This window comes from Mirounga leonina, unplaced genomic scaffold, assembly GCF_011800145.1.
Source record: "Mirounga leonina isolate KUSES-001 unplaced genomic scaffold, KU_Mleo_1.0 Mir_91, whole genome shotgun sequence".
Classification (NCBI taxonomy): domain Eukaryota; kingdom Metazoa; phylum Chordata; class Mammalia; order Carnivora; family Phocidae; genus Mirounga; species Mirounga leonina.
The window spans coordinates 19,599,154-19,618,253 of NW_023270839.1; the positions used below are offsets into that span (position 1 = coordinate 19,599,154).

Consider the following 19,100-nt stretch of genomic DNA (forward strand, 5'->3'; position numbering starts at 1 on the left):
ACTTTATTAAATTAGAAAAATATTATTTTCCCTTTTTGAAAGCAAACCATCACACAAACAGAACTAGAGTGTGCATGCGGAATGAATATTTTATTACTAGATTATAAAAATAAAATACAAAATAATTTTAAAACAGAACTTAAAACACTGTACAAAGCTTTAATATGATACAAATGGGAAAATTAAATAAATAATTACACTTTTATGTACAGATGGCCTATACAAAAGCACTCCATGTTTCTGCCAATACTCTTGTGTCCTTGGTTGCCTGAGCAAAAATGCATAAAGAGGGCTGCTTGGAGGGAAAACGACAATACAATACCTTTGGAGGTATTTCAAAGAGCAACTTCGTATCACTCTGGTTTCATGAAGAGGAGGAGAAAGGGAGAAAAACTGTGGGATTACTAGTCTTCTATCCTAACTTACTGGTTTTGCTCAACAAGAGACTTCTGGTTTGTGGTTCAATCTATTATAACAGCTGCCAGTAGTTCATAACTTTCAAGAATTGTATCTAAGTCAAAACTAGATGTCTCCCCCTCTTTTTTCCTAAAAGCTGCAAACCGGTAAGTAAATGACCCAGTGAAATCAGCGCTGGCAATTTTAGGAATGGGAGTCAGGAGGGGGACAGGAACTGTGCAGGAGGGAGTGTGTGGGCTCAAGCATGGGTCATCTGATCAGTTCTCTTCTTTGTTCAATTCACTCAGTCCAATTTCGGAGCCCCAAGTGGCAGAGTGTTGTGTTTCCTTCATCTTCTTAACTGTATTTCTGGATGCTTTTTACCTTAGTGAACTAATTTATCTATCTTGTGAATCATTTAAAAAGAAAATAGTTTTGAAAAGTCCTAAGGGCTTTCCCCTCCCTGGGTTGCTCCCTAAGATAAATCACATTTAAGCCCTGGTCACTTTTTGTATCGTGGGTGAATGACGAACAAAGCCCAGATTCCAAATACGGGGAAATGCTGTGAATGCATTTGTTAAGGATTTTACACTGTGTACTCTAAGGTGAGGAGAAAGAGTCATATGGCAAGGATAGTGTATATTAAAAACTAGGGTTTACTCAATGTTTTTAGCTGGGTGAGTGAACACTTCTGTACACAATATGAAACAGTATTAAACTAACTGAAGAGAGAGGTAAAATTCCTATCATTAGTGTGTAAAATTATCACGGGCTCAAAGATCTGCCTCATGGAATCCTATTCTCTAGGTCGAGGAACCCAGAACCACTGGCCCAGGGGTACCGAAGAGACACGGCAGCATCACTGGTGACACGTACTATGCCCACACTGTCACTTCCAATTTAACAGGCAGGCTCTGTTCAAGTTCCACAGGATCATGAAGGAAAAGGCTTCACCTCCTTTACATGTCTCCTCAGACCAAAGATCCAGCAAAGTGTAAGGAAATATTCAAATCATTACATGACTAAATCATTACTTGCTGGCTATTCAGTTTTTTGAGATCGTGGTATAACCACAAAGTGATCTTGATCTTGTCCCATACTTTCATTTTCTGATCCAGATTTGCTCAAGGGGAATAATTAAACATCCAGCTTACATTTTGAAAGTCAGAGCAGATTATCACAACTCAATTAGACAATGTACTGATGGGCCAAGACTCTGTCATCATTTCATGTCCAGCCAAGGATTTCTCAGGGACTGAGGTGTGCAGCATCCAGATTCCCCTTTAAATTCATAGGGACCCTAGTTCCATGTCCTGGAGTTGCCTAAGAACTACAGGACTTCCCCCAGACACCTCCTGCACATCTCCCTTGCACTGTCAACAACAGATTCTGCAGGCTCCCAAGACTATCTGGGTTAACATTCTCCTAATTCCAAAGGGGCAGCCCAGCTATTGAGAAAATCCAATGACAGATGTTTCCACACTCCTCCCCCATCCTCCCAGTGTACCCCAGAGCTCTCCTAGATGACAGCAGGGGAGTGGGGTGTCCGAACCACCACCTGGGGGTTTCCATGCACCACGTCCTCCCGTGTGGTCTGAGGAGCTGCAGCTGCTGCGCGTTCCCTTCTCTAAGTTAAGTTCTACATCAACACCTCTGGATTCAGGACTCGGGTGACTATTGACCTGTGGGGACTACCACAGTGGTTACATACCTTAATCCTGTAATACTTTTTGTGTGAAAACCTAGATAAGTAACTCTTCCGCAAATAAACTGTACAGACCCAAACTCAAGCAAGTTGAGTAAGTCCACTGTCATCAACCATTCTAGCTCTCCTCAGCGATACAGGTGCCAAAATATGTCTCCCTTTAGGCAAAGTCCCAGCACATCTGGGGTAAATGCACATAAACAGAAGTGGGCAGAATATAAAAAAGTGAATGCAAACAACTTAATTCCAAAATACATGAACATGACAGAAGAAGTGACTCTCTAACATACGCCATGTTTTGATAGATACAAAGAAATGAACAAAGTTTTAAAATGTGAAAACGTTGATCTCCAAGACTAAATCTAGACTTATCTACAAATTAATATATTTCCAAATAGCCAGACTAAGATGCATTTTTTCCCCTAAGCCTAACTCTGAATTCCGGATCCTGTTTCTCCTATTGCCAATTTCTAATGTTAGATTAAGAATGTAGTTCCTAGAACAAAGAATCCTCTAGGGAAGAAGCATCTGTTTTTAATTCAAAGCTATCGGGTACAGGAAAACTAATTATAGTTTTAACTATCGGTGTGTTGGTTTATAAAACATGCACCAATGTACACTTTTTCCTTGTAGCCTGAATGCAACCATAGAAACATCTGCATAAAAATCTGTGGCCTGTAAGGAATCTATGATGATTATCAAAGAGCCTCAAGTTCCCCTAGTGGCTAGGAGCTGAATAGAGATACTGCACGAGTAGTTCGCTGAATCAGTAAGCAGCTGGGATTTGTTTAGTATTTTAAAGCAAATAATACAAAGTGGATAATGACAACAGTGGGTATCAATTATCATGTTGCTACTTATCTAGGACTGGACTGACTTGGTAACTTTTACAAAAAAACATTCACTTCGCACCATGCAACTTAAGAAATGCAAGACCAGCTTGCACACCGAGGTGGGAATGACAGCGCCCGCCTGAGACTTACCATTCAAAGATGTTTACAGTCTGTCCTTTAAGGTTACATTTGATATGATCCAATTTTCCTTTGTTCACTCTACATTAAAGTTAAATGCCTTGATGCTGTGCAAAAGATGACCGGGTGAAATACTAATATTCCAACCCATCTGTATACCCTGGAGATTTGGCAGCATAATGTAAGAAGAATGCTGTCTACAGGGACTGAGCTGGTGCGAATGCATTTTCTGCTCCACCCAAGTAACTCCAGAGACTAGACATGGCAGGGTAAAGGCAAGTATGACTAGGGTTGCCATCGTGCCTTGAGAGGAGAAACCAGGAGGCACTTGATTTTCAAAAGATAGTTTTGACTTTTGCCCCATACTACTTTTAGTATAGTTTGGCTTGACTTTAATTAATGGCCGTGTCCCTCATCTTAGGTAAAATAACCAAAGTGGTTTAAAATTACTTGGATGATCTATGTTTGTCACTGAAATCTGAAATATGCCATCACTAAAAAAACCCAAAATAAATTAAAAAAAAAAAAAGGAACTAAAACAACAAACAAACAACTCATTCTCTGTATCATACCTTAAAATAAAACATAATAAAAAATCCTTGTGCCAAAAATGTTTTGCTCAGGGCTGCCAACTTCTCTTTCTAGCCTAAGACACTGAACATCTAAAAGCACAAACTATGCTTTTAAAAACCATAAGTAAATCTCTATATGATAGTACTTTTAAGTGGACCTATTGATACATATGATATAACTAGTCTGTTTTCTTTTGAAAGTATCAGAGCTGAAACATCTTTGGTTAATTCTTTCCTCTACATGCAAAATAAAGTATTCTTATACACCGAGGCTATTTCTCTCCTTCTCTCTGGATATGGAGTTCGTCGGTGCCATCTAGAAAAGGGGGCAACACAGTGGAAGAGTTGGGAGAAAAACAGAAGAAACGAAGAGAGAGAAAACACTCAATTGCCATGTTGCCATCACTGTCTGTTTTGACTGCTAGAAAAGAAATACCAATAAGAAATAACACACACACCACAACTATAACCTCATCCGCTTTTCCAGTGGTTATGAAGGGCGCATTTCTGACGACAGGGGTCAGGATTTAAAGCTGGCTACTTTTAGCACAATTTAGCTAATACAAGGGAAAAAAGAAGTTAATTCCTTAATTGTAGATTACTCCCTCACCATCCAAAAAATAGTGAGGTGAAAAGAGGAATGTAAAATGGCAATTTTTAAGAGATTTTTTTTCTTTAAATCAATTTATATCAGACCCATGATTATCATCCCAGCTTATCCCCTTTAACCATGAGGACAGAATTATGTGATTAATGTGACAAATTTTTGAGCCAGTATCACAAGCCTGACCCGGTAATTTTTTCTCCTATTAACATCTTTTAAAAGTGAAAATTAAATAACCTATCTTGGCTTGAAGGCTGCCAACCCTTGCATTATACACAAAGAAGGCAAGAAGAATCTGAAGTGTCCCATGCCAAGAACATATTTTCAGAAAATGAAGACAGGCAAGGCCCAAGTGTACGCGAGGCACACAATAAAAAGGAATTTCACCATCTGTGATCTTGAAATTACAAATGGAGAATGAGAAGGAATGAGTTTATATAAGCATATGTTTCTCTATATATTTATAAATATTTATATCATTTACCATGAAGACATGCAAGTAGTGTTACAGCAACTATTATACAAATATCATACAGAAGGACTGGTCTTCCAATATTACAGTTGCTTTAGTTAAACAGCAAATATGTCTTATCTATTGCATTCCTCTGTAGTGCTTGAAACCGGAGAGAAATTAAGATTCCACACTATGCTACATTTCTTACAGGAGATTGTATAGGACTTGATAGTGTTTGGAGTTTCGTTTTTTTTTTTTTTTTTTTTTTAAAGCTCAACACATAAAGAGAACAAGAGAAGTTCAGTGAAGCTTCAGGGCAGCTTTGAGGCAGCATTAGAATGTATTTGCTTGGTGAGGAAATATACTTTTTGTTTTGTTTTGTTTTTTTTCCTGTTTTCCAATTCAACCATATTAGATTTGGCAGCAAACACAAGGTCAAAGAGAAAGCACAGATGTTTGCTAGAAGGCGAATTTCAACAGCAAGCAGACCAATTTACCTGACCTCAATCAGGTCTTTACAACACAAAACACCTACAGAGTAAAAAAGAGCCCATCTGAAAAATCTAGCATAATTTACTTTTGCCGGATTCCTTTTGGCAGAAGAGTGAAATTAGAACAAATATGCTCCTCCTCGCAGCTTTATAAATTGAGGTTACAAGGAAATCAGGTCCAAAAGCCCAAATATTCAAACTAAAGCACAGGAGAAGCAGGTAATAAAACATTAAAAGATAAATATTGAGCCTAAATTTATTTCCCCACATACTCATTCCTTATTGGCTAAATTTATATAAAATACAAAGTTTGAGGATTATAAGCCTCAACAACGTACCTAATTTCTGTTTTTCTTTCTAAATCTCTCAGAGCATAAAGTCACATTCCACAGCATTATACTTCCCTGGTATCATCTTGGAGGTTGATATTGCAAACAGTCTCCAGAAGACCTAAGAAAGCAAGGTCTACTCTGGTTGGTCTTCCTTCCACAAGGAGGAAACAGAGGGGGAGAGGTTTCTTTTGTCTTGAAGGGTATTCACCCCACCCTGTCCCTCTGTCCCCAAAGCTCTAATGCCTGTGCAGTAAGCTTTGTTTCCACTTCTCCTTCCTTTACCTAAGTTTCAGTAGCTCTTTTTCACAATAAAAATATACCGAGTTAACAACTGTTAACTTACTTTTTTCTGGTCCACAGAAAAATATTAGGGGACTAAAAACACAACTGGACTTGAAATTCTCAGCATGTGCTGCTAAAAGCATATTAGAATGCATTGTTAAAATAAGGGAGATTGCATCCGGGGAGATAACTTTAAAAACTGAAATCCAGGAAGGGTAGTAGGAGTGAGGCAAAGTAAAGGTGTGAACTCTCAATACACCAGTAAACACACACAAGCCTCGGGGATATGCGCACTGGCTCCCCAGCAACAGACTGGTTACATATCCTCCTATTGGAGCAATTCTGACTCTCTAAGGTTGGGAAGTTTTGAATGAAAATATTAAAACAAGAAATTTCACTTTTGCTATATAATCTTTAACAATGCCTTAAAAAAACAGGCCAAACCCCTTAAAATTCCATTCCATTTCCTACCATCAACTCTTTTGTTTCAAAGGCAGCTGAAAAATGAGAGTTCATTTAATCTCCCCCGTGGATTTTGCTGGATTGCCCCTTCCTATGCAAAGGCATTGATCCCTGACCTGCTTGCTGCCTGCCTTAGGTAATTCCTTATCATATATTTATGTCTTCTTATAAATAATTTATCATGTTACTTTCCTTTGCAAGAGAAGATCAACACTGATTTTTTAAATAGACAGTACAGGGCCACACATGCATCAGGTTTAGGAGGAAGATCTCACACCTTTCACAGAGATGCAGCCCAGCTCCTATCTGCTGAGTTTAGTAGCTGACTTACTCTTCCCTGGGGGGGCTTTGGTGCCGGCCGAGTGGTGGTGGAGGCTGCTGGATCCTTTCAGGCCATTCTTGCTGGGTTTGCAATGCTCCTGTTGGCAGGACCTCCTGGAGGAGGAAGATCCTGAGTGGCTGGGAGGTGACTTGCTTCTCCCCAGATGCGGGGATGAACTCCTCTGGTCATGGTGGGGCCGTCCAGCCCTGGATGGTGAGGAGCTGGACGTGCGAGGCAAGGAAGAGCTTCGAGGAGAGGCACTGGGACTCCTGCGGGGGACAACTGGACTCTTGGGTGGCGTTTTTGGATTGTGAGGGGATCCTGGACTCTTGCACTGAGTAGTGCTCCGGGGCTTCTGAGATCCATTTTGAAGAATTTGGGCCAGGCGGGAGAAAAGGTCTGAGTCGGAATTGCTACTCCCTAGGACTTTATATCTGCGGAGCCTTTAAAAGAACAGAGAAGAATTCTTTTCATTTTAATTCAAGTGTGTCCGGAAAGTCACAGCGTCCTAATGATAATGTATATAATGCGAGTCAAGTCAGTGAACACTGGAAACAGAGTTACTCTTTCACACACCAGTTGTAAGAGCCTGGACAAATTACTTAACCTCCCCCCCACCTTTTTTTTTTGAGTGAAGTATAGTTGACATACAATGTTACATTCATTTCAGGTATACAGCACAGTGATTCCACAATTCTATACATTACACATGTTCACCATGATAAATTTTGTTACTGTCACTGTACAAAGTTATTACAATATCATTGACTATATTTTTTGCTGTACTTTCCATCCCTATGACTTACTTATTCTATAACTTAAAGTTCATACCTCTTACTCCCTGCCCCCCTCGTCACCTCTTTCGCCCATCCCTCCCACTCCACTCCCCTCTGGCAACCACCAGTTTGTTCTCTGTATTTATGAGTCTGTTTCTGTTTGCTTGCTTGTTCATTTTGTGTTTTTAGATTTCACATGTAAATGTGAAAATACCGTATGATTTCACTTATATGTATTTGGGTTTTGTCTTTCTCTAATTTCACTTCGTATAATACCCTCTAAATCTATCCATGTTGTAAATGGCAAGATTTCATTCTTTTTTATGGCTGAGCAATATTCTATTACATGTATATCCCCCCTCCCCCACATCTTTACCATTCATCCATCAGTGGACACTTACGTTGCTTCCATATCCTGGCTACTATAAATAATGCTGCTGTAAACATAGGGGTGCACATATCTTTTCGAATTAGTATTTTATTTTCTTTGGGTAAATACCCAGCAGTGAAATTACTGGATTGGATGGTAGTTCTATTTTTCATTTTTTGAGGGAATTCCATACTGTTTTCCATAGTTGCTGCATAAATCACATTCTCAGCAGTAGTGCATGTAACTGCTCCTAGCTTTTAATGGGAATGTTATCTACCTCCCAGGATTACTGAGCAACCAAGAACAATGGCCCAAGTAAAGTATTTAGCTGGCTGACTGCCATTCAGAAGGACGTAGTGTTGTTAGTCCCTTTCCTCCTATGGTATGTTTGCTCTTCTTTTTTTAAGTTTTTATTTAAGTAATCTGTATACCCAACATGGGGCTCGGACTCATGACCCCAAGATAAAGAGTCGCACACTCTTCTGACTGAGCCAGCCAGGCACCCTGGCATGTCTGTTCTTCTAATTTTAGGATCAACTTAATGAAACGTCTCTAGCATGTTAGTAAGTGAGAGAGAGAGTAAGCCATTTAGTTTAAGGCTCCCACGACAGAAATTTGGCATGTGTATATGCAAACATTAAACCCCACAACATGAAGTGTACTCACCAACAGCAGGAACTACAGATCGAAGTATATTTCAACCTCATTTAACACTTTGCAAAAGGAAAGCATAGTCACTGGTTTCTCTGGGCCTCAGTTTCTGTCCCTGACAATAGTCTGAGATTCAAGAGAGCTGGGTTTGGAGACCGATTGCCCTGTCTTACTGGCAACTGAGCTTGGGCCTTAGAATTCTAAATCTAGAGAATATCCATATGAGTATCAGTGTCTTCTCTGCCCTAAATGTCTTTCTGTCTCAGCCTAAAATTCATTCAGTTAAAGAATTTAAACCTCAAACTGCTGGGGCACCTGGGCGGCTCAGTCGGTTAAGCGTCTGCCTTTGGCTCAGGTCATAATCCTGGGTCCTGGGATCAGGCCCCGTGTCAAGCCCTATGTTGGGTTCTGTGCTCAGTGGGGAGCCTGCTTCTCCCTCTCCCTCTGCCCTTCTCCGCTCATGCTCGCTCACTCTCTCAAAAAAAAAAAAAAACCAACAAAACTTCAAACTCCTGACATGCCCCTCCTTAAAGAAGGGAGTGGGAAAAGAACTTCCAAGGCTGTATTAGTCCCTCAGGATGCAGGGGCATAAATAGCCATCATCTCCATCATAGGTCAGCAACAGCTACTGATTTTTTCTCTGAATTTTCTCTCCTCCTCCTTTCCCACTATCTACTTATTCTAACATGATGAAACTCATTCTGGTTAAGCCTACCCTCATGGACGTTATAGTAAAATACGAAGAATGGAATAAAAGAATTCTTCTGTGCCAGGACCTACGTGGGAAAGTTGAGTGACCTCTGAGTTCCCAGATGAGGCCCAGGCTGGTGATTTCTGTAATATCTGACACAACGCCACCCGCTTGGCTTGGCTGCTAAGTGCCACCTTTAAGGGACACATGAAGTGCTAAGTAGTAAGTGATAATCCAGATCTGTTTGCTGTAGTCCAAAGCAGCTCAAGCCACAGTTTGCAGCATCTTTATTAAACACAAAGGGCAAGCAGAAGGAAGAGGGGATGTGTGGCTACTGCTCATGGAATCACCTTTCTAAAATGTCTCAAATGACTGCTGTTCACTCATTACCATTCTTCCTGTGGAAGTCTAGTCCCACCGGCACTTCAAATCCAATGTTTGGTTACATTGGACCTGAAACCCTATGGCAACTCAGAACTAAACTTAGCTAAGGGGAGCAAGTTCTGCTGGGTAATGATACAGATAGAATCTCACTTTAACACATTTCAGAATCCATAACAATAATCCATATTGTTGTACTATCTAGAACAGGCTATGGTCTTCATGTACTTTGATTTTCACCTGGTTTTTGTTCAAAGGCCATCCTTTTTCTCATTCTTCTCCAAGAGTTGAGACCTTTCTAGTCTGTGGAATGAGTAATGACTCTCCAAGGAAAGCACTCTTAACTGGTTTAACACTTCCCAATCGTTTCCCCTCTTCTTTAAAATATAATCACCCTATGGTCAACTATACATGAGAATACTTCAGTAAACAAGTATATACCATATAGTAAGTATTAAAGTAATACTTTTATTATGTATGGCTGTGTCATCAGACCTAGGGAAACTGCCTGTAGGGTTTTTGTGTTTGTTTAATTCATTATAATCAAATAAACAGCACTGTGACCAGGACCCATTCATCAAATTATGGACACAGTCTTTTTCACTAGAATTTGACATCATAATGACATCTCTTATAATGGGATTCTGACTAGAAAAAGCTGAAAAATTATTGAGTATCTAGTTAACATGGACTAGAAGAGAAGTAACCTTGGTTGCATGCTAATGAAGCCCTGCACAAAGCTCTACATGTATGCAACCGTATTCGATCCTCCCCAAACCACTAAGGGTCATACTGCTAGAAAGCGGGAGTGCTAAGAATGAACTTGGATCAGTATGACCCCTTCTTCTACACTTGGGAAAGGCAGGGAAGGAAACAGATCGTCAGAAGCAGGCAACAGAGAAATGAAGCCACTGACGTAACATAATCAAGCAGACACAGAGCGAACGCTGCACACTTAACACAGTAGGAACACAGAAGGTTACCTGGCTTCCACTCCAGGCCTTGTGGGAGGCTTCCCTGGTGGTGGCCGAGGCAAGAACTGAGCTGAAGTTGCGCTACTGACTTGGTCTGTGTTGACCCATGAAACTGGCCTTGGGATTTTGCTCTTTCTGGACTGGGAAATGATGGGTGACAGAAAGCTGTCCTCGGCTGATCTGCTCAGGTGCGAGTCTACAGTCAGTCTCGAAAAGGGAGCAAAGACTTCCTCCTCAGAGAAGGGAGCAGGAACAGTGGCTAGTCTCTCCTCCAGCAATTTATCAGAGGCACTTGAGAGGTCCCCAAGGAAAGACCTGAGTTGCCTTTTTTCCACCAGAAGCCTGATGAGGTCTGGCTGATAAGCTTTCTTTTGGAGGAGCTTTTCTTTTGCAGAGACTGGAGAGGAAGATTCAAAAGTTGAGTCTATCTCTTGTGCTAAAACAGGGATTCGGCTGTGTCTAGTTACAAAGGATGACCTAATCACGTCCTTCCGGAATGGGGGACAATGTTCACCCTCTGAAACACAATGAAATAATTCTCCATTCCTAGGAGCCACTTTCTCTCTCTTACCCTCTTGGTGCAAAAAAGTAGACAGGTCCCCCTGCTGACCTGGCAAGTCTTCACTCCTGATGTCATCATCCTTAGATATCTTACTTTTTTGCATTGCTGCCACCTGACCTATCTGTCCTTCAACATGTGGGTCAATGACTTGTGAAGAAATCTCTGAAGTTCCAACTGCCAGAAGCTTCATTATCTCATGATTTTTGTCTTGATTTGCCACTACACTAAAAGTCTGTGTCTTTGTCACCTCACGAGGTTCAGTAGTAGCTGAGTGATCCCTTTCCGCAGTTACCAAGTCTCCTGGAAGGGAGGCGATCTCAATATAATGCTGCCCTTTGCTTAACTTCTCATCTTCATTATCTGACCCTAGAAGATTGCTTTTCTCTTCGGTTTCCCTAGGGAGACTCTCAAATTCTCTCACAGCCAGTCTGTTATGGTCAGGAAGGTCTTTTGGTCCCAGGTTTTGAGATTTGTTACACTCTCTAATATTGGGTAACAAGCCATGACCAATATGATCTATCTGAAGCCCCAAGTCTATTCTGCTTCCTCCACTAGGAGGTTCGCCCTCTGTTACAACTAGGCCAGAGAAGTTCTCCCTTGGAGAGTAAAGTTCCACGGTGGGTTCCACAGGCTGAAGGTCTTTCTTCTCTGGCTGTTGACCATAGTGAAAGCTTCCTGAAGTAGACTGTGTAGATGCCACAGAGGGTCTAGGAATTGTAATCTGAAGAGACAGGAGAAAAAATATTAGGCAATAAAGTGGAATATAATGAAGATGCAACCCTTGAAATTTCACACTTCAAATTCTAATTTAAAAGAGGAACACAGATGTTGACCAGGTCTGCCCAACTCCTACGTAAAATGAGCAACTCCAAATCAAAGTACATGACGCTCAAGCTCTCCTACTCAGGAGCTGTACAAAGCAGTCTCCCTCTAGGCTCATCCCTGCCTTTTCTTTAGCCTGCTCTGTGCTCTGCAAGACTGACTTCTACAGACTGCACAACCCAGGCTCCCTTGCCTTCTGATTTCTGGCTGGGTTTGCTCAATGGGCATCAACAGAGCATCAGAGCTGGAGGAGAGAAAGGTCTGGGTATTATTAATATTTTTTAAAAGATTTATTTATTTATGAGAGAGAGAGAGAGGAGGAGCAGAGGGAGAAGGACAAGCAGACTCTGTGCTGAGTGGGGAGCCCGACATGGGGGCTCAATCCCAGGACCCTGAGATCATGACCTGAGCCAAAATCTAGAGTCAGATGCTCAACCGACTGCACCACCCAGGTACCCCAAGGTCTGGATATTAATTTTCTCTGCTTCCTGCCCAAGGGACGGCAGCTTTGGTGGTGGCTACATTCTACCACTTCTGGCCAGAGCTGCTATGGCATGGCCCTTCTCCCAGCTTTTGCTCCTTCTTCCTCCTCTTACAGGACTCAAGATAGAAATGGCTCCCTCCACTGATGATCCTGTTAGCTCTCTTAACTCTTCCCACACTTTTTTTTTTTTTTTTTAAGATTTTATTTGTTTATTTGACAGAGAGAGACACACAGAGAGAGGGAACACAGCAGGGGGAGTGGGAGAGAGAGAAGCAGGCTTCCCGCAGAGCAGGGAGCCTGATGCCGGGCTCGATCCCAGGACCCCGGGATCATGACCTGAGCCGGAGGCAGACGCTTAACGACTGAGCCACCCAGGCGCCCCTCTTCCCACACATTTGTAAAAAGCTCTTTTCAGTAAATTCTCTCCAAGTCCCCTTGAGTGTGCCAGCTATTTTCTGCCAGATTCCAGATACAGGATTATAGGAAAAAAATTACTGGCTAATTATTGTACATTTAAAAACTCCAGATTTAGGGCTGCCTGGGTGGCTCAGTCAGTTAAGCGTCTGCCTTCGGCTCAGGTCATGATCCCAGGATCCTGGGATCGAGCCCCGCATCGGGCTCCCTGCTCGGCGGGAAGCCTGCTTCTCCCTCTCCCACTCCCCCTGCTTGTGTTGCCTCTCTCGCTGTCTCTTTCTCTGTCAAATAAGTAAATAAAATCTTAAAAAAATAAAAAAATAAAATAAAAACTCCAGATTTACATCCATCTTGTTTCCCCCATAACTCTTATCAATCAAACAATGTTAGGAATATTTTATCTTCCTATAAACAAAGACATACAAAGATGTTCCCTAATGTTTCATTATCTTCTTTAATTTTTTAAGGTCAAGCCTATGAGAAATTAAATTCTACCATCCCTCCACTGAGGTCATTTCAATTCTATGTGAATGAGATTCAATGTCTAATAAGAAGGTCCTATATTAAGACTCCTAAAGTTTCTACATTTCCACATTTGTTAAAAGTAACATGTAAGAAAACAAAAGTGACATGTAAGGAGGTAGCAAATGTCAACCACATAAACTGGTATGGAAAAAAAGCCTTTCTGAGAAATGAAATAAGTCAAATTACTTAATGAAGCCAATTTAGTTCTAGGAAACTATGGAAATTGGTCTGAATTCAAAGCAAAATGAACTTGGAACTGTCGTGGGAGATTATGCTTAGACCCCACCTTAGTCCAAAGACATCAAGAAATCGATGTTCCAGAGTCAGAGAAATGGTCTGGATCTGTTTCTCTGTGTGTCAGGAATACAATTAGGTTTAAGAACATGTAAAGCTTGTCCTGAGCCCAGCCCAGGAGAAAACACCTAACTAATGTCCTGAAATAGCTCCTGAACAGAACCAGTATCCTGAGGATCTGTCAGGTTAATTGAATGAAGACAGGCTGTTTGGGTTCAGATGTGAATTCTTACAATAAGCCCAGACCTATAATGACCTTCGGGAAAAGGGAGTAAGTTCTAGTGGTGCTGCTGCCCTTCAGGAAGTCACCTCACACTTGAATCTCTTTCATTATTCTAAAATATATTCAGGCAGATGGCAATTTTCTAGTGTATTTCAAAAATCATATAGAAACCTAAAATGTATAGTTACTTACTATTCAGAATGTAATTTTTAAGACCCAAGAGTGATGGTGATAAGAAAATCAGGTAAGAAGTTATAAAAATGCCAAATAACAAGGGAGATGATTCTACCTACACTGAAAATAAACCAATAGTCACTTCATTATTATATGTAACTCCAAAATCAGCCAAATTAAATTCAGCAGTGTTTACAAAAATAACAGTCCACTGCTCTTTTGAGACTAGAGCTAAGGAATCCATGCACTTCTGAGCTTAACTCATCTTAGATTCAGGATATAAATGGATGTGTGTGTGTGTGTGTGTGTTATGAAAAAAGGGGTGACAATCTTGTACACATAAAAGATATAGGAACCACCAGACGGGAGAATCTATTTTCTTGAAAAAGATTCTGAGCACTTAACGATAAACTGCATAAAATACTCTCATATTAATATTTCTATAGCACTTAAAATTTCTAAAATATTCCTAAAACCATTTTTACGAATTCCATTTCATATCTATTTTAATTGGGTGCTATTATTTACACAAATGTCACAAATGAGAAAAAAACCTGGTCCAAAAAAGTCAGGGATAGGACTTAAGGATTTTGAAAATCATGCATGGCATAACACAGCCTACTGGCATGCACTATACTCAAATGAAGTTTGGAAAAGAGTCTGCAAAAATATTATCTGATGAGACAAAAGGAGAAAAACCAAAGATCAATAGCCAGATGTAGAAAAAGGAAGACTAATTCTAAGTATAGCTGAAAATAACTTCCTTAACCTTACACTGTAAGACACAAAAGCAATTTCCATATTTGGGACACTTTACAAACAGACTAAATCAATGATCCGCCAGTAAGCCATATGCATCTTTTATATCTTTAATTTCTATAATTTACAAACATCTCATTAAGGCATGAATTCACTCATGTCCTTTCTTCTGCTAACTGTGTAAGGTAACACCTTTTTACAGAACTAGAAAATGACCTCAGTATTTTCCATTTCTTTAATGTTAGTTTTACTAATGCCTACTACTCAGTTTGACTAACATCAGTCTCATTACTGTTTAGTTCAGATAAAGCAGCCTCATTATTTATAGTTATCCCATGTTTACAACTGGCCAGATAGCAAGAGACAATAAACTGCAAACTATTATTTACATTTAACTTATAAATAATTACCCTTTAACTTTCACCTAATTCAAGGATTGTATTAAGATAATAAAAACTTTGGGAAATCCAACATTCCTACCAAATAGCCTCTCTTCCAAATAAAAGGTATGTGATATATGAAATATCTAGATCTCATTTTGTTTTTTTGACAAATACTTTATGAGATATAGGTCGTAGAATAATTTATTGGTTTCTACTATTGCCAAGAGTAACGGAGTTATATGAACACATTCCTGGTCTATTAAAAAACTTAAATTTTAAACATTCACATTTCTTTGGGCCATTCAAATTCCCCAAAGACTTCTTTTGTTTAAAGCATTTTTATGTGATACTTTATACAAGTGTGGAAAATTATGAATAAAACCAAAACACTATTACTGAACCATGTTTTTTTTTTTAATTTTTTTATTCTTATGTTAATCCCCTTACATTACAACATTAGTTTTAGATGAAGTGTTCCATGATTCATTGTTTGTGCACAACATCCAGTGCTCCATGCAGAATGTGCCCTCCTCAATACCCACCACCAGGCTAACCCATCCTCCCACCCCCCTCCCCTCTAGAACCCTGTCTGTTTTTCAGAGTCCATCGTCTCTCATGGTACTGAACCATGTTTTTAATATGTCAAATTTTTATTTCTAGAAAGAGTGCACAGTAATGATAACATGTGAGTAATAACCCTACATGCTAACACAATGTCCCACTCTCTCACTCTTTACCCCTACTGCTTCTTCTGACCACATGTGTGTTGGTTACTATTGTTGAAGACGGTGCTGTAGTGTGACTTGGCTTATGGATGGGGGGCTGGCGGGAGGAGGAGTGGGGCAGGCAGCAGTCTGCTACACGGGTGGGGAAAACTGAAAACCTGAAGCCTCAAGACCTAAGTAAACAAAAAGTAGAAGTTGCTTTTTCCCTTCCCTGTTATCCCACTCCTCAGAGACAGTCACTCCTCATTAATAGTTACAGTGTATTTAGTGGGATTGGAAACTCTTAAGAATTTTGTGGGGGTGCTAAAAATCATAGGCAAGCCACAACTACACCCAAAGATTAGAAGTCACAGAAAAGACAGACTGAAACAAAAATATCTTTGGCTGGTCTGTGATTACACACCACATACATGACTACAGGATTTCACGGTCCGTTTTCAAGCCTCTTCATGCAATATTGGAAGACAATTCAGGTTTGAATCTAGTTCAACTATTCCCAACTTCCATAACCTACAGATTTCTATCATAGCATCTCTAACACTTAAACTGAGTTTCCTCCCTCTACTAGCCTGAAGTCCCCTGAAAGCAGTGAGGAGACTCCCTGGGCTTTGAATTCTTTGATGCCTAGTCCAGTACTTGACACATAGGAAATGCTTGATAACTGTTGAACACGTGACTGACTTGGTCACTGGATGCTTGGGTCCTTTCCATGAAGCCTCTCCCAAGGGGCAGTCCAGTCCGTTATTTGAACACTTCACAAATGGGCTTTCTTTACTTCCCAAATCAGACCATCCAACTTCTGATCTTTTCTGTTCACAGACTGAATTACACTATCATAGATAATTTCAGAGAAGTCACCGCATACAAACAAAACTTTTCTATCATTACAAGGACCAAATTTTCCAGATCAAAAATAGGTATCCGTGGTCAGATGGAGGACATGTGGCCACTCCCCAGTCAGGGTACATGCAGTCAATGCAGATTTCTCCTGCAAAATCCCTTTCAAGTTAATAGGTGGCAATTATTCCAGAAAGTCTTTACCTTTTCACATGATTAAAGTATACTATTAATACCTTCCATGGATCATTCCTTTTTTCAGTGGAGGCTCTTAGTAGCTCCATGAGCTTCCACATAGTCCCTCTAGTTTATACAAGGGCTCCAAACGGTCAGTGGAACACATTTCACTGGGAAAGCCATATGAAACTACTATTTCAAATAAGTTGTACCACTAAAATGTCTCTCAAGTTCTCACTGCAATTGTCATGGTTCAGTCCCTCATTGTATTTGCTTGGATGCCAAAGCCTCCTCACTGGCTGCTGCCACAGCCCATTTTCCCCCACTCAGCTCCCAAACAGCATGTTACTCCTCTCCCTCTATCTTGGCAGTTTCTTGTCCCACAGCCCACACACCTCAGCAGAGCTGGCCAATGCCCTTCATCACCTTACCTTCTGTAGCTCATCTTCAGCCTTTTTCCTTTGTCTTAAGGAAAGGGCACTTAGATTCTAGATCATTTAAACACTCTGAACTCCGGTGCTTTAAGCCTCTATCTATGTCTCTGCACATACTGTGTTCTCTGCCTGATGCCCCTGCATTTCTTCCAGCAAGCTAATTCATCCTTCAGAGTCCTCTTACTTTTGAAGTGCACCTTAATCTCCCCAGAAAAAGATTTTTAATTTTTATTTCCTCCCCAATTATGAAAGTAGTGTATTTTTAAAATTTCAGCTTTCATGGTAAAAAAAAAAAAATTAGAAAATAAAGAAAAGTTTCAACAATAAAACCCCCAATATCACACTCCTCAGTCCTAGGCAGATCCATCTGTGTCCTCACTTGTGTACACAGCTCCACCAGAATCGCTTCATGTTGTTTAAGGTAACTGTTAGACGTGGGCCTTCCGTGCCAACCTGGCAGGGTGGTACCAACTGATTATCCCTGGGGTATAGCATAAAGCCTGGAACTTAAGAGACACTGAATAGAACTGAAGGAATGAATTAAGGCAATGCAATCACTGCTGATCTGATTTTTGTAGGACTGGCATTGGTACTCCTGTAAATAGTCAGAGGAATCCTCTTATTAGATGCTGACTACCAGACAGATCACACAAAAAAATTATGTGACTCCCTTTCTTTCTCTCCTGCTCCCTCTGTGTGCATTATTATACACTCCCTTTCTTTTTCTCAATGGCTATGAAACAAGTCAATGAGAAAATTCCTTCAGTATGTTGATAATCCCCTGGTGTGGGGAACAGAACAGAGTCTACTCTACCAGCCACCTGCCTCTTTATAGATCATCTCACTGTCCTACAGCTTGGTCTCATCAGTGCTAAAAAGGACAATATTCCCTCTGCTTGCTCCATAGACTTGTTGTTAGGATCAAATATCAAAGTATTCTATGAAATATAAATGTAAGATAATATGGTAGCCAGTCTCTAAATGGCCCCCAATGACCTCTGCCTCCTGGTATTCATACCCTTGTATAGTCCGTCCCACATCGTAGCAGACGTGGTCTGCATGACCAACAGAAGGCAACAGAAGTGATGGTATGTCCCTTTTGAGATTAGGTTATAAAACAAACTATGGCTTCCATCATGGTGGAGCTTCTTCACGCTACCACCACACCCCTCCCCCATCTCTGTCTCTTTCTCTCCTCACACTGTGGGAAAGCCAGCTGCCACGTCAAGAATGGAGAGGCCCACGTGGTGAGGAACCGAAGCCTCTGGCCAATAGCTACTGAGGAACTGAGGCCTGCCAACAGCCACTGAGTGTGCCTGGAAGTGGACCTTCCCATCCCAGTTGAACCTTACAATGATTTCAGCCCTAGCTGACAGCTTGACAGCAACCTCATGAGAGACCCTGAGCCAGAACCATTAGAGTGAGCCACTCCTGCGCTCTTAACCCTCAGAAACAGGGTGAAATAACTGTGTTGTTTAAAGCTGCTAAATTTGGGGTAATTTGTTACCCAGCAACAGGTAACATATTGGTGGTATTATTATTCCCCAGTCACATTTATACTGCTTCCAAAGGTAATATTAAAATGAAGCACTTCCACTTCTACATTACTTTTCAAATCCAACCTTCTCCCTACCAACAGTGATTACCCAATGTCACATAAAACTGGTCACATTCTTCCCTACAGTTCCTGTCATTCTGGACTAGTAGTTAGACCTCTTTTGGAAGCAGTTCATTTTCTTTTCTTTTTCATCTCTACCCTTGTTCGTTTATGCTAGCTTAACTTTGTCTCTTCATTTTCTAATCAAAACATAATCTAATATTTCTCCTGTAAGCCAAAAGTTGGTCTTATTTAC

General features: G+C 40.6%; 1 protein-coding gene across 3 annotated transcripts in view; it reads right to left on the reverse strand.

Moving 5' to 3' along the window:
• Positions 1–1,379: 1,379 nt before the first annotated feature.
• TTBK2 (tau tubulin kinase 2) overlaps positions 1,380–19,100 on the reverse strand; it is a 150,869-nt gene continuing 133,148 nt past the window's right edge. For all 3 annotated transcript variants that reach the window (XM_034994496.1, XM_034994495.1, XM_034994497.1), the window contains 2 exons: positions 10,444–11,717; positions 1,380–7,034 (listed from right to left, as the gene is read on the reverse strand). In XM_034994496.1, coding sequence (XP_034850387.1) covers positions 6,572–7,034; positions 10,444–11,717 — 1,737 coding nt within the window. In that variant the 3' untranslated portion in view covers positions 1,380–6,571. The remainder of the gene's footprint in view (positions 7,035–10,443; positions 11,718–19,100) is intronic.